Source organism: Lacerta agilis, chromosome 6 (genome assembly GCF_009819535.1).
Source record: "Lacerta agilis isolate rLacAgi1 chromosome 6, rLacAgi1.pri, whole genome shotgun sequence".
Lineage (NCBI taxonomy): Eukaryota > Metazoa > Chordata > Lepidosauria > Squamata > Lacertidae > Lacerta > Lacerta agilis.
This window is the reverse complement of record NC_046317.1, coordinates 33,465,359-33,479,356: the sequence shown is the minus strand read 5'-3', so window position 1 is coordinate 33,479,356 and position 13,998 is coordinate 33,465,359. Positions and strand designations below refer to the sequence as shown.

The 13,998-nt window shown below is 39.7% G+C and overlaps 1 protein-coding gene across 2 annotated transcripts in view; it reads right to left on the bottom strand.

Annotated features, from left to right (window-relative positions):
• Positions 1-631: 631 nt before the first annotated feature.
• The window catches only part of GNG12 (G protein subunit gamma 12), a 39,856-nt gene continuing 26,489 nt past the window's right edge, over positions 632-13,998 (bottom strand). For both annotated transcript variants that reach the window (XM_033151847.1, XM_033151848.1), the window contains 2 exons: positions 4,592-4,709; positions 632-3,056 (listed from right to left, as the gene is read on the bottom strand). In XM_033151847.1, coding sequence (XP_033007738.1) covers positions 2,931-3,056; positions 4,592-4,687 — 222 coding nt within the window. In that variant the 5' untranslated portion in view covers positions 4,688-4,709 and the 3' untranslated portion in view covers positions 632-2,930. The remainder of the gene's footprint in view (positions 3,057-4,591; positions 4,710-13,998) is intronic.

Sequence of the window (13,998 nt, the reverse complement as noted above, 5' to 3'; positions counted from 1 at the left end):
TATGCAGCATTTAAGCTTTACATATTTGGGAACTGAATACTGTAATTTGAAGATATTTTAAATGGGTTCTATTGGCACTGTGTCATGTTTGATTCTTTGATTGTAAGGTTTAAGGACATGGCTTATCTCAAGCAAAATGGAGTGTAAATGGAAGGCAGGGAGCAAAGCACGCAGCTTAAATTTCTCGCCTGCAACAATGGAATGTGTCCAAATTTATTGTGCAATAAAGCATATACAGCAGCAGTTGCTGGTGACAGTGTAGTGGTGCACTTTGTGGAATTAAAACACCTAAACTTAATATGCAAGCAATTAAAAATGATTGCAAATGATGACATAGCATCTTCATTTTAATATGCTATTGCAGTTTTTAACTCATTAAATTAATGGAGGATCGTTGTTGTTAAAATAGAAAAACAAAAAGATAGTTTTCGATGCATTAATCAATTCGGTAGATTAATGCATCGAAAACTATCTTTTTGTTTTTCTATTTTAACAACAACAACCCTCCATTAATTTAATGAATTAAAAACTGCAATAGCTTGGGGGTAAGGAGAATAACATTCCTAGGATTAATTCCATTTTTTAAGGAGCTAGCATCATTTTAAGACACTGAGACAGGATTTTTTTCTTCCAGCTTTTGGTCCAGTATAAGACACAAACACTCTGAGGAAACAGTTACATAACAATTGTGCCCATGCACTTCTCCACATTTAAGACTGCAACCCTATATGCACTTATCCCCCATTGATTTGTAGGTGCTGAACTAGTTCTATGAATGGGTATCAAGATGGCAAGACACTGCATCCTCATTTGACATACTTTTTAAAGATCTTCGTATGTAGTAAAGTCATGACTCAGACCCATGCTTGTACTGGCATGACTGATTCAATGCGAACAAGCCTACAGAAAATGCGAGACTGCCCATGTAATATTATGAATGTGTAAATCAGCCTTTAGAAAGACAGATCTGGGTATCTCACAAATCAAAAGCTGCCCTATATTTTGAAATAAACCAACAGAGAAAGGAAGGCAGCTATTTAAAAATGCGTAATCGGGAGTATTTGTTTCGTAGGACCTGTTATCCTGGTTCTTGATGAAGTAGCCATTAACTACGTTTTGGGTAGCAAGTGAAATGGCCGCAATGGGTAGCACAAATACAGATTATTTGCAGTCAAATTAATTAATATTATCAACAAACATACATTCCTTTTGAGAGGGCAGACTGAAGTATATGGCAAGCAAAATCAGCGTGAAAGTTTATAGAGCAGTACTGAAAGAAATTAAGGCCAAATCTGCCTTTAGACAGAAATCTGCAAGACCCTGCTCCTGCAATTTCAAGTTAATATATTGCAGAGCATTATGGAGTGGAATAGGCACCTTGCTTTGCTGGCTCTGCAGCCAGCTTCTCAGGATCCAGTCACAGTGAAGTCAGGTCTTTTGGGGTCCATCCGTCCCCCATCTGCCGCGAACCAGCTATTACTCCTGTTAGTTTAAAGTGAGAATTCTAGTTCTTTGCAACTAGGGAGGTTTGGCTGAAGATGGAAACCTTTGGGCCTTGCTGTAAAAACAACGTTGAGTGGCATTGCTTTCTGTGCTACCTGAGCATTGCTAAGGTTGTATCTAGCCATGCATCTCAAGTCTCCTTGCACATGGAACAACCCTGAACCTCAAATGTTTAACACATTCTGCAAATATACAGCTATGGCAGACCACAAAGTTAAAAACATGAAGGGACTGGCAGCGCACAGAATACCGATACATACCTGGGCTTAGAAGAAGTCGATACTGATTCATTCCACTCAGTATTCCATCAACACAGGGAGGCTACACAAACATTTTAATACCATTTACATTCATCAGAGATTTAGTACTGTGCATTGCTGCAACCCTTCAAGCATTTCCTCAGCACAACCACCAGTGTTTTCCATAGGCCTCGTGCAGAAGCAATAGCACCACGGATTGCACCCAGAGTCTCCCACTCCTCTGTAGATATTATTTGGCATTTGATAGGCGTGAATTTAGCAATGAGAGAGAGAAAATATCCTGGATGCTTACCGAAAAATTAACACAACAGGGAAGTGTGTAGGAAAGGTATGTGGCAGATTCCCCCTTAAAGCACAACGAAAAAGGAGAAACTTATCTAGACTCCATTTTCAGAATCCATGTGTGACAGTCCAAATTTCAGAGGAAATGCGAGAAGGCAGAAGAACCAAAGGCTATAAATGTTACCTTTCAAAATCATTTCGAGAACAAGAATTTATACTAAGTACAAGTCTACAAGTCCTTAAGACATTGTGAAAAAGCTTAAGACATACTTGATGGTAAAAGGCATGAACTGCAGGGGTTATTGATAAATGCAGCAATAAACTTTGAAGGGAGTATTTAAAGAATGCACTTGGTAATGTGTGTATATATCTAAACAAACATACGCACGGACCATAGATACAGACACCAATTACATATACAAGGCTATATGCTGGTATAAAATCAAAATGTTAAAAATAAGCTTGATTAGGACTCTACGCTGGTCTGCCTCACTAGTCGGAAAATGAAGCTCAGGCAACTTTGGTCTTGATTGTTCAACATCACACCTGGAACTGTGAACACTCATTGCACTTTTAAGTAAAACCCAACCCAACCCAACCCAACCCTCTCTTTATAACCCCCAAAGCCAACATAATCCAATTCCCAACTATGCTCTTAGAACCATTCCATTGACAAGAAGTAACTTTATAAACCTTGCATCCCCATTTAGAATGCTATAAAGAAAAGAGACCTTTTTAGAAAACTTAAAAGTTCATTTTAACACAAAATGTAAATGAGTTGCTGTTTTATGCGGTTGATACCAGGTAACCTTCGGGTTACTTCTCTAAGGATCTGCTCGGTTGCAGGGGAGGGTCTTGAAGGCATTTTGCATTTTGCTGCTTAGCCTATAGGATAGTGCAGGTCTTTTTATCCTTGAAGGGGTTTTCCGAAGCAGGTATTCCCATTAGTAAAGGATCCTTCCTGGCATGCTCCTCACAGTAGCACATTAGATCTGCCGATGCCTTCGACACCTGAGGAATGTGTGAGAAGGGACACGGTAAATATGGAGCAGGTTGCCAACAACAGCCAACAAGCAAAATCTTATGAGATTTCGAAGTGATATGTTTACGTTTTGTGTGTGTGTGTGGGGGGGGGGGAATTCCCAAGAGGCAGAAAAAAGTTCATGTTGATTGAGCCTTACATGGATTTAGAATAATACCGCATGCCTTTGTAAAATAATCAAAAGCAGCAGAAACCAGCAAAGAAAACAAGATGTGAAAGAATCAATTGATGGTCAGATGTTTTGCATATTCCTCATTTTATCACTGGAGATTATGTGCACTGACAGGGCGATAAACAAAATCTCTTCCTGGTGTTCTTAATTGGTGTACATTTCTACTCAGTATGTACATCAATTTTCACACAGTGGCATTCTTTTTTAAGTACAATTCTCGACTAAATTCACACTGATGGCACACATACATATGTGAACACAATCCCAATATATGTGAAGAGAAAGATATCACTTCTCTCTGGGACTGCCTGTTCTTAACAGTAGACAGGGCCTTCTCGGTAGTGGCGCCCGCCCTGTGGAACGCCCTCCCATCACAGGTCAGGGAAATAAACAACTACCTGACATTCAGAAAAAACCTGAAGGCAGCCCTTTTTAGGGAAGTTTTTAATGTTTGATATTTTTGTATTTGATTTCTGTTGGAAGCCGCCCAGAGTGGCTGGGGAAATCCAGCCAGATGGGCGGGGTACAAATAATAAATATTATTATTATTATTATTATCCTGCTCCGACTGCACTGGCTACTAATTAGTTTCTGGGCCCACTTCAAAGTGCTGGTTTTGACCTGTAAAGCCTCAAACGGCTCAGGACCAGAGCTGTCAAACTTCCTTTTTTTTTGCATTGGGAAACGGCCATAGCTGTCAACTTTCCCTTTTTTTGCAATGGGAAATGGCACTGGAATAAGGGAATTTCCCGCAAAATAGGGAAAGTTGACAGCTATGCTCAGGACTGCAATACCTCAAGGACCGCCTCTTTCCTTATGAACCTACCCAGACCCTGAGATCATCTTCTGAGGCCCTCTTTCGTGTGCCCCCTCCTTGAGAGGTTCAGAGGGTGGCAAGACGAGAACAGGCCTTCTCTGCAGTGGCTCCCCGTCTGTGGAATACTCTCCCCAGGCAAGTTCACCTAGCACCTTCATTATACACCTTTAGGTGCCAGGCAAAAACGTTCCTTTTTAATCTGGCCTGTGGTTAATCTTATTGACACCCTTTCAGAATGTGTTTTTTGTCGGTGGGTGGGTGGGGGGCTATTGGGTTGTTGTTTTGATTTCTATTAGGTTTTTTGTGGTTTTATATCTTGATTTTATTCTGTGAACCACCCCGAGACCCCCAGGTACAGGGCAGTATATTATTATTATTATTATTATTATTATTATTATTATTATTATTAATAAAGCAGCGGGGGAAAGGATTGTTTGCTTTCTAAAGCAGATTTAAATAAACTAAAATGTATTGCTTTAAACAATTGTCAGTGAGTATGAATAAGTTCTTCTTACCTTTATTCTTTCTATAGAAGCTTCTATTCTCAACTGCTGAACAGTTCTTCTGGCCTGAGCTATGTTGTTTGTTGTGCCGGATGGTTTGCTAGACATTTTCACTGAGCTCTTTCAAGCACTGTAAAGAAAAGCCAATTGGTTATTTTTCTACAAATCAACAATGGTTTCTGATTAACACTGGCGATGGTTGTTCAGAAAATCCATCTGTTCAAATGGTCTTTGATCTGTGGTTGCTACTAAGCTGGAAAGAAAAAACGATTTCACAGTACAGTACTGTAATAAAGCAGCAAAAACTATTGGGAATGTTGTGTTTATAGACATAAATTTTCAGTTTAACAGCTATTCCAGTTCATAACCACAGACATTTTCATTTTCAAATTTGTTACAAAGGGAAACTTCCAAGGGAATTTGACCTCTGTTTAAGATCTACCTGTTTCACTACCTTAAAAAAATAAGAAGGGACAATAAGTCATCATTATCATCAACAGCAATAGTTCTCCAACATGAATGTACAAAGTGTTTTATTCTTCAGTTGCTCCTCTGTGAAATTAGGTTTGTGATCCCCACTATCTCATCTGCCCACATCTGCTTGTGCCAGTATCAATTAAGAGGAATGGAACAACGTCATCTTTTAAAAAAATATTTCAAAGGCATTTTTCAAAATATTATGTAATTTCTTCTAAATTCTAAGCTCTAAATACATCTACAGAAGGTGTCTCTGTGTTGGAAATCTGCAGTGATGTGAGAATATAAGTTATTCAAAAGCAGAAGAAAGACACTCTATATATATATATATATATATATATATATATATATATATATATATATATATCTCAAATCCCTTTTCTTTGGCCAATCCAAATACTTCCTCACTTTTGGACTTGACTGCACAGCCCAGAACAAGAGTTCAAAGAAGCAACTGAGTCACAGGGTTTTAACAATCCTACAACTGGCTGCCTTCCAATGAATCGTCAAGACTTTGATCATCGTGTTTAGCCAAAGTCTGACCACAGTAGCACATGACAGCCTCTGCAATGGCATATGAGTGGCTAAAATGCAATTCCTGAACAGATTTCAAGGTTATATCTGAAACGGTGCCAAATACTAAAATGTTTACTGATAGTTACGTGCGTAGATGCTCTGTTACAGCCAAATTCTATGAAGTAATAAACAAGATTCTTGCATCTTGTGTAAGCAAGCAGAAAACCCCCCACAGAAAAACAATAACAATACCAAGTCCGGCTCTGACTAGAAAAGATAAAAAAAAAAATCCCAACTCCTAAAACCAAACTGCAGCACAAAGACATTATCAGTCTGAGCTCAAGCTGGTACTTTCACCCTTTTGCAGTTTACAGTAAGGTGTAAATCACTTAAGGCTTTGAAAATATTTTTTCATCACTATATTCACAATAGTGCATTCTGTTACGGCTTTCCCCCCAGTAATACTAACACTTTGTATGTTGTAAACCTACTGAATTACAGAGCTGACTTCAAAAGCCATAGCCTTACTGAGATGTCCAACTCAGTCAAGGGGGAGATTCTTAATGGGCATCCAAGATTAGTAACGGATTGGATGTGGGCTAACAAACTGAAGTTTTGTCCAAGCGGCAGAAGATCAGCTAATCCAGCAATAAGGTTTTGGCCCTCTAAAAACCAGGCTCACTGGAAAGACCTGACAGGAGCAAACATGGACCAATGGTACCAAGTAGTATGGGAAACAGCCCTACTAGAAAAACTAACCAGTAACCTGAAACTGACTAGGGGACAAACAGAAGAAGACACCTTCACCCCGGTATGGTTCCCCTTCATCACACACACAGCCCAACAAGACAATGACAAAAAATCTACCGACAGCATACAAATCAATATGGCTAACCTGATCCAAAACACCCACCAACCCCACTCACACAGGAAACCAAAGATCACCACAGCCAACCACAAATGCACAATCACACCCGACGCCAACAACAGACAACCTACACAAACAACGCTGACACCAAACCCTACTCATATTAAGTAAAACAGAAAAATCACCCTACCCCACCAATCTCCCTATCTCACCCACCTCTCTCCCCCTTTTCTTCCTAATGTCTCAACAACAAAAACTGATTTGTAAAAATGTTATATGGAAAAATACGAGAGAGACATTGCACTACCTTTGTAAATCAAGAAAATCTTTAATAAAAAAAATACCAACAAATCTGGTCTGCTGACAAAGGGGGGGGGGGGGAAACCAGGCTGACTTTTGATTAGGCAGTAACACTTAAACACAAATAGTGTTGCATTAATAGGATTGACAGAAATCTACCTGGACAATTATATTTCCACTCTGCAGAGTCTACATTGGATTAAGAAAGGGGAAAAGCACAATTAAAATATTAAAATTGTTGCTTGTTTTATGTGCGTCTATCACCCAGCCCCTTTTTCTGTCTTGATTGTTTTTAGTTGTTGTTTTGTTACTTATTAGATGCATTTGCCCCTTTTGATCAATATGAGACACTGGCACTCTATAGCCACCTCCACTGGCACAGCTAGTTGTTTTTTTTTAACCTTTTATTTTTAGCCTTACAGAGTCAAAAATAGAAAAAAAATACACAAAAGTTACATAGACAAAGACAAAAACATACATCTCACATCCTTTTTACACTCATTCCCCTTTCCCCCCTCCCTGGGAGATTTCTCTACCCCCCCCCCTGGTTGCTTCTCAACCTCCCCGTTACAAAATTTGTATTTGCTCCTTGTTCTGTCTGCATGCCCTTATATCTGCTTTTATTTCTTCTTTCCCCCATTTACTTGAGCCTTTACAACTCTGCCAAGAGATCAGCCTTTTCAATATGTAATTTGATATGATTTGTGAACACATGCCAATTCTGTGCATATGATATCTATAGAAAAAGAGCAGTGCTCCATAACAAAACGTGTAGACAAGTACACAGCCAGTATAATCCATGAGAAATAGTGTCCAGAAGGGAGGGAGTACTGTGATCCAAAGCCCTGCAGTAAGAAGATGTATTAACGGGATCAGCTGCAGTGTAGGTGGCTGTTAAGAGTATCAGATCTCAGCAACGGCTTGTGCCAGACTGCACAAATGTGTCATCGTCCAAGCTTCCTGGCAGCAAATTCAGTTCCTACCCCTTCCTAGCAAAGTAATCTCTCTGTGGGTTGGAGGTGAGAGGGAATGCAGCATAGGACATGCCATTTTTTACAAGAGAAGGAGGGCCACTTTCAATTTTATTTTATTTTTTGATAGGAAACCTCATCTGATGAACTTGGTTCACTTTAGAAAGCCAGAGAGGAGTGCTCACTACTGCAAACAAACACCCAAACCTTAATGGTGACATACACGGGGGTCACAAATTGTGCAGCTTTTGCGTGGCTTGCATGCCAGACCACTGCCACAAGTTGTGATGGCAGCTTGCCACACCCGAAGTTTCAGCTCCGACTGAGTCACTGGCTGCCTCCATAATCCTGAACAGCAAAGGATAGGCATGTTAGGTTAAAGGTCTTCTGATAAAAACTCATTTCATAAAAAATGTGGGGAACTAGAACAAAGAGCCTTGTGGCACCATAAAGCCTATCACATTTATTTTGTTTGCTTTCTGTGATTAGTTTTTTCATGGTGCCACAGGACTCATATGTTCTTTTTGCTTCAGCAGCCTAACATGGCTACCTCTCGAAATGGGGAACCAGGACTGTGTGCATACCAGATGTTTAAAGTCCCTCTCCCCTGGGAACTGTAGTTTACCTCTCAAATAGCTATGGTTCCCAGCACTCTTAGCAAATTACACTTCCCAATATTCTGGTGTGTGTGTGTGTGTGTGTGTGTGTGTGTGTGTGTGTGTGTGTGTCTTCCAGAGCATTTCAATCCATTCTTCTCTCTGCCCAGTTTACCCCTCTCCAAACAGACTGTCACCATTTCAAGCTATTCCTCATTTGGCTGGGGGTGGAATTAAAAAAAAACAAAAGTATTTGCTTGTAATTCCACAAAACACAGAGTTCTCTCAAACCTACCAATATATGATGCTGCCATTTTGGCTACATAAAGCTCAGCATTTGGAGAATGAGATCATTGTTAGATTTGGGATCTAAGGGTACTCTTGACACTGAAACTTACTATAAAACTGGAGGCATAGAAAACAGCTATACATTTATTACAAAAGTGTAGTCCTGTTCTGGAGAGGAGACCCTGAGCTGATTGGGATCCCATACAGAGCTAATGCTATTGCAGTGGTGCAAGTGATGGAGTGGAGGAAGGGGTGATATCAAACTATGCCAAGTATTGCGGCTCTACCATTTGACCTAATGAACTGCTTTTACCGCTGGAATTTGAACAATTAATCAGAAATTGCTCATTTCCAGATATATGGATGATAAGCCTGCTCAGAGCAACGGTTTTGTTTTGTTTTTACAAAAACTTTAGTCACTGAAGAATGCATAATACCATGTATAATTTTTTTTTGTTGAAAGGGTAAAATGTTAAAATCTTACTGACTCACTTTAGAGGTTGTGCTAGCTATGGATGTAAAATGCTTGAGTACTGCAGAATCAGGAGTGCATGCAGTTCACAGACACAAAAAAACAACAACCCCGGTAACAAGATCACATTTCCTGTTGTGAAACTAAGTAAATAAAAGTCTGAATGCCGGCTGCCCCAGTGTGCGTAATCAGGACCGTCTTCAAAAGACTCCTTACGAGAATTTCAATTGCCTACTGCCAAAGTTCTCTTGCCACTGTCCCAAGGGCAGCACCTGAACTGGTATGTTTATAGTTCTACCAGTAACACAGTTAGTATAACTATACTACTCTCTGGCCAGTTGAGTCAGGGGGGTGAACATTACCAGACAGTGACTTATAACTATTAAAAACAACAACAACAACAACAACTTAGAAGGAGACATTGCTTTCAAAGGGCAGAAAATCTGGCTTTGTGCCCATTCACGACCTCTCCAGTACTCTAAAACCACAGGGCATAATGCAGCCCGAGCTCATCACTTTAACTTTCCATTGAATTCAATGGAAGAAACTGAAATGCACGCTATACTCTCTAGTCAGAATCTTAATTAAACAGATGTCTCTAATGCCCTGCTTCTAAGGAATTTTACAAAATTTAAGAGTGCAATCCCAGGCACATTCATGTGGGAGCAAGTTCACTGGACTTAAACAGGGTGAATAAGAATCTATATAGGATTGCACTGTAAAGCTAGTAAGGTTTAAAAGGCATTGCTTCACTTTATTGTATCTAGCTTTACAAATACATTTTTAATGATTTAAGATAGAATAATCTAACACCCATACAAACCCCTACCTCTTTACACCTATTCAATTTATGAAATATTAAACTCTAGTCAATGTGGCCAGAATGTTAAAAATCACACCAAACTAAACATTTTAAACATCCAAAGCCAGATACTTCCATTATAGTTTAATTATAGTTTTTTGTAACCAACACTTTACGGGATTATCACTATTACAAAATCTATCTCCTAAGAATTTTTAAACAGTAGATACCAACAATCTGGTCCACAACCTAAAAAAACCCAACACAGTTCTGACTTATTTGTGAACATTTTTTCAAGCCAGTTTTTGAAGATCCAATTCAGTTTCCAAAGCCATTTTATTTTCCATTAAGCCGTTTTATTTTTATGGGCACAAAAAGATCCTTAACAACACACCACCATTTGTTCCGTCACTGCTTCAATAAAATCTACACGGCTGGTGAAGATTCTTGACACTGACTGGCTGAGCAGCTGGGATGGCACGAAACATTCAACTGCTTAGGAAACTAAATAAGTTTAAAATCCACTTCTGTGCGACGGACAGTTGTCTTTTTAGCTGCACTCTTGCTTTAACACAAACAGGCTGAGGACGGGAAAGAAGTTCCAGAATGCAGGGAAGCTAAGAGATGGAGATGTCAAAGCCAAGGAAGTTGAAGGAAGTTTGGTACCCTGTAGGCAAGTGAATGGCCAAGAGGGGGAACTTATACCGCCAGGTATAGAACGAGGTTTAATATAAACAGCCGAGGAAACAGGAGGCAAAAGGCGGCGAATGAAAAAGGACTGGAGAAATCTTTCAACACTTCTCACCTGGAACGGTCCACTGGGGGTGGGAAGAGAAGCTAAGAAGCAGATGGCAGCTTGAAAAGCAGAAATATGAAGAATAATGACACGAGTTAGCTTTGTGGTTAGAGCATGGTGCTGATAACGCCAAGGTCATGGGTTCAATCCCCACATAGGGCATGGATGGGGACACGGGTGGTGCTGTGGTCTAAACCATTGAGCCTCTTGGGCTTGCTGATCGGAAGGTTGGCGGTTTGAATCCCCGTGATGAGGTGAGCTCCTGTTGCTCTGTCCCAGCTCCTGCCAACTTAGCAGTTTGAAAGCATGCCAGTGCAAGTAGATAAATAGGTACCGCTGCGGTGGGAAGGTAAATGGCGTTTCCATGCACTCTGGCTTCCATCACGGTGTTCAGTTGCACTAGAAGCGGTGTAGTCATGCTGGCCACATGCCCCAGAAAGATGTCTGCGGACAAACTCCGGTTCCTTTGGCCTGAAAGTGAGATGAGCGCCGCAACTCCATAGTCGCCTTTGACTGGACTTAACCATCCAGGAATCCTTTACCTTTTTACCCTACCTAGACCACCTGAATATTCCTGCATTGCAGGGGACTGGATTAGATGATCCTTGGGGTCCCTTCCAACTCTATAATTCTATGGTGTGGGAAATGGGAGCTGAAGGGTGGGGCGAGGGAAGAATCAAGGAGAAAGTAAGACTAGCTGTAGCCCTACTGGCAGGAAGGAAGGAAGGAAGGAAGGAAGGAAGGAAGGAAGGAAGGAAGGAAGCAGGCTTGGCTATGTGGGCCATAGGGCACAAGCTGCTAGGTATAGAGTTTATATTCTGATCACAGAATTCTGTACCTGTGGCTTCTATTGCCATTGCAAGCAGTATGACTCATGAACCCCAAGAGGACAAAAGAAGCGAGTGGAGGATTAATCCAACCAACTCTTCAGCTACAGCCTTCTTCTACTACTATTTATAAACTATATGCTTCCTAGGAGATTTTATAGATACTCAAAGTACATATGACTTCACCTTTCAAAGGAAGGGGAAAGAAGCATGAGAGCAAAAGATATGACTCAATTACTATGGAAATTAGATCAGTTTTCAGCAGGAAGAAATGCAAGTGTACTTTCAGATAAATATTTGCATTTGAGCCAATTGCAATGTAATTACATTAGTCAGAACTCAAGAATAGGAATTCAATCTAACAACCCATACTAACTGCTACATACCCACCACTTGAAATTATGAAATACAGTAATAAATTCTAGTCAGTCAACTTGCCCAGAAAGCTAGAAATGCCAAATAGAATATTTTAAACATCCAGTAGCAGATACTTTAATTATAGTTTAATGCATGACATTTTTTCTATTAAAAAAAGTTTAGGGGTACTCTAATTTTGACTCAAGAAAACCACCATTTTATAGTTCAAATCGGGAAAAATAAATACAGTAGATGGACAAAAGTACATAGTTTCACAAAATGTTTAGGTGGTATGCATACCCCTGCGTCGTCCCCACCCCCAAAAAGCACCGGTTTAATGATATGTTTTTGTACCCAACATTAGTTAACCTCACTGTGCCCACTGGAAGTGTTTTGCTAATTTCACTATACAGTCCAACTGGAGGAAAACTGACCAGACAAGCTTTGTGGAAATGACAAACTAGAGGATGATATTTTATAGCATAAGAGCTATAAAAGGATTTTATAGCATAAGAGCTGAATAGTCATATGCATCATAAACTATTGCTCATTATAATTGTTCCTCCTCATCCTCTCTTAAAAATAATAATCAAAGAGCAAAAAACAAGAGCTGGAAGCCTGGATTGTGAAACTCTAAACACTAAAACACCACCAAATTACCGGGTACTTGCTCTTCCCAGAAATTCAAAGCAATTCCAGATCATTTCAAACTCACTCACACATTAAAGCTTTTTTCTTTTTCTTTTCATACACTCTAAGAAACCTTTAGAAAAAGGTTTTCTATACATGAAGAATTCAAGTTCCCATTCCATGTTTTTCTTGATTTAACTGTCAGAACAGCTAATAAACATTACATACTAAACCGCACTGTGTTCAGCAAGGCACATACACAGGGATGTTCATTTGGTGTATTTTTCTCTTAAGAAGAACCATATGCACTAATTTTAGAAACGGTTCTACTTTTGTTTACAAACTATGTGAAATTTTCCCAAAGCCACAGTGCAATTTTTTAAAACACTCACCTTAGGTATAAATTTCAAAATTTACAAGGTCAACCTAGCTTATTTTACTGACTCTCTTACACCATGAATGTACAAGCTACCTGCTGAGTGAAATGCAATTAACTCACAATGACAAAGCATGCGGGAGAATTATGCCTGTGTCGCTTTGTGGGCAGCCTTGCTGTTCACTACAATTACAAACGTTTAGCTCATACAACTTTTCTAAATCAAATAACTAGAAACTGGGTTGTAACAAAAGACAAATATAGAAGACTAGTTAGTTACCTTTAATTGCAAGCTTTCACTTTGGTCTGATATGAAGCCAACTTACAGTGATAACTTGGTAACAATGGAAAAACGAGGTCCAGTATCACTGCTGCAAGTGGCTCAATGGCTCAAGGCATGAGAATGGGGTTCTGCTCCCAGTTCAGATTTGGCGCTGGGTTCTCTTTCTCAGCCATAGTTATTTCAGAGAGCAGGATGGTGCTACAGGAAGGTAAAGCAGCTGTGACCTTCACTATTTAACGCATCCTCACTAACTTTTCCTTTGAGGATTAACAGAGTCTCAAAAATGTGAATAGCAACAATATTTTATAACTGTGAGAAACAATCCTGTGGCAGATTTCACAAAAACAGGAAAACTCCCAACAGCACACTATGTTCAAAAACATATCTGTCTTCTCTGGGGTTTTTTCAAAGGTGAACTGCTATCTGCACACTCAGAATGAACCTTGGTCCAGATTCCTGATCTAGCCCGAGTTGAATATTTTTAGGTTCAGTATATGCTGCCTTCGTTGAACTCAGCAGATCTGAAAGTGCTTAGCTCTGACTGGATTATGACCCCTGTGTTTAAACTTTATGGAAAGATTATCAGCCAAGTCCCCCAAAAAATAAATAAATAAAAAATAAAAACCTCTGGATGGCATTGCTTTATGATTGCAGCATAAGCCTTTCCATATAAGGCAATTCACACGCTCCATTTCTGGTCTTGCATTACTCAGCATGATTTGGTCATTCTGGGCTTACTCATGGAAGCAAAACTAAAGTGACACAACCACAGACTGACAGAGCAGAAGTGATTCTTTCTCCAAAACATATGATCATGTACTCTTTAAAATGTTACCGTTCATGCTATTAGTACTTACCGT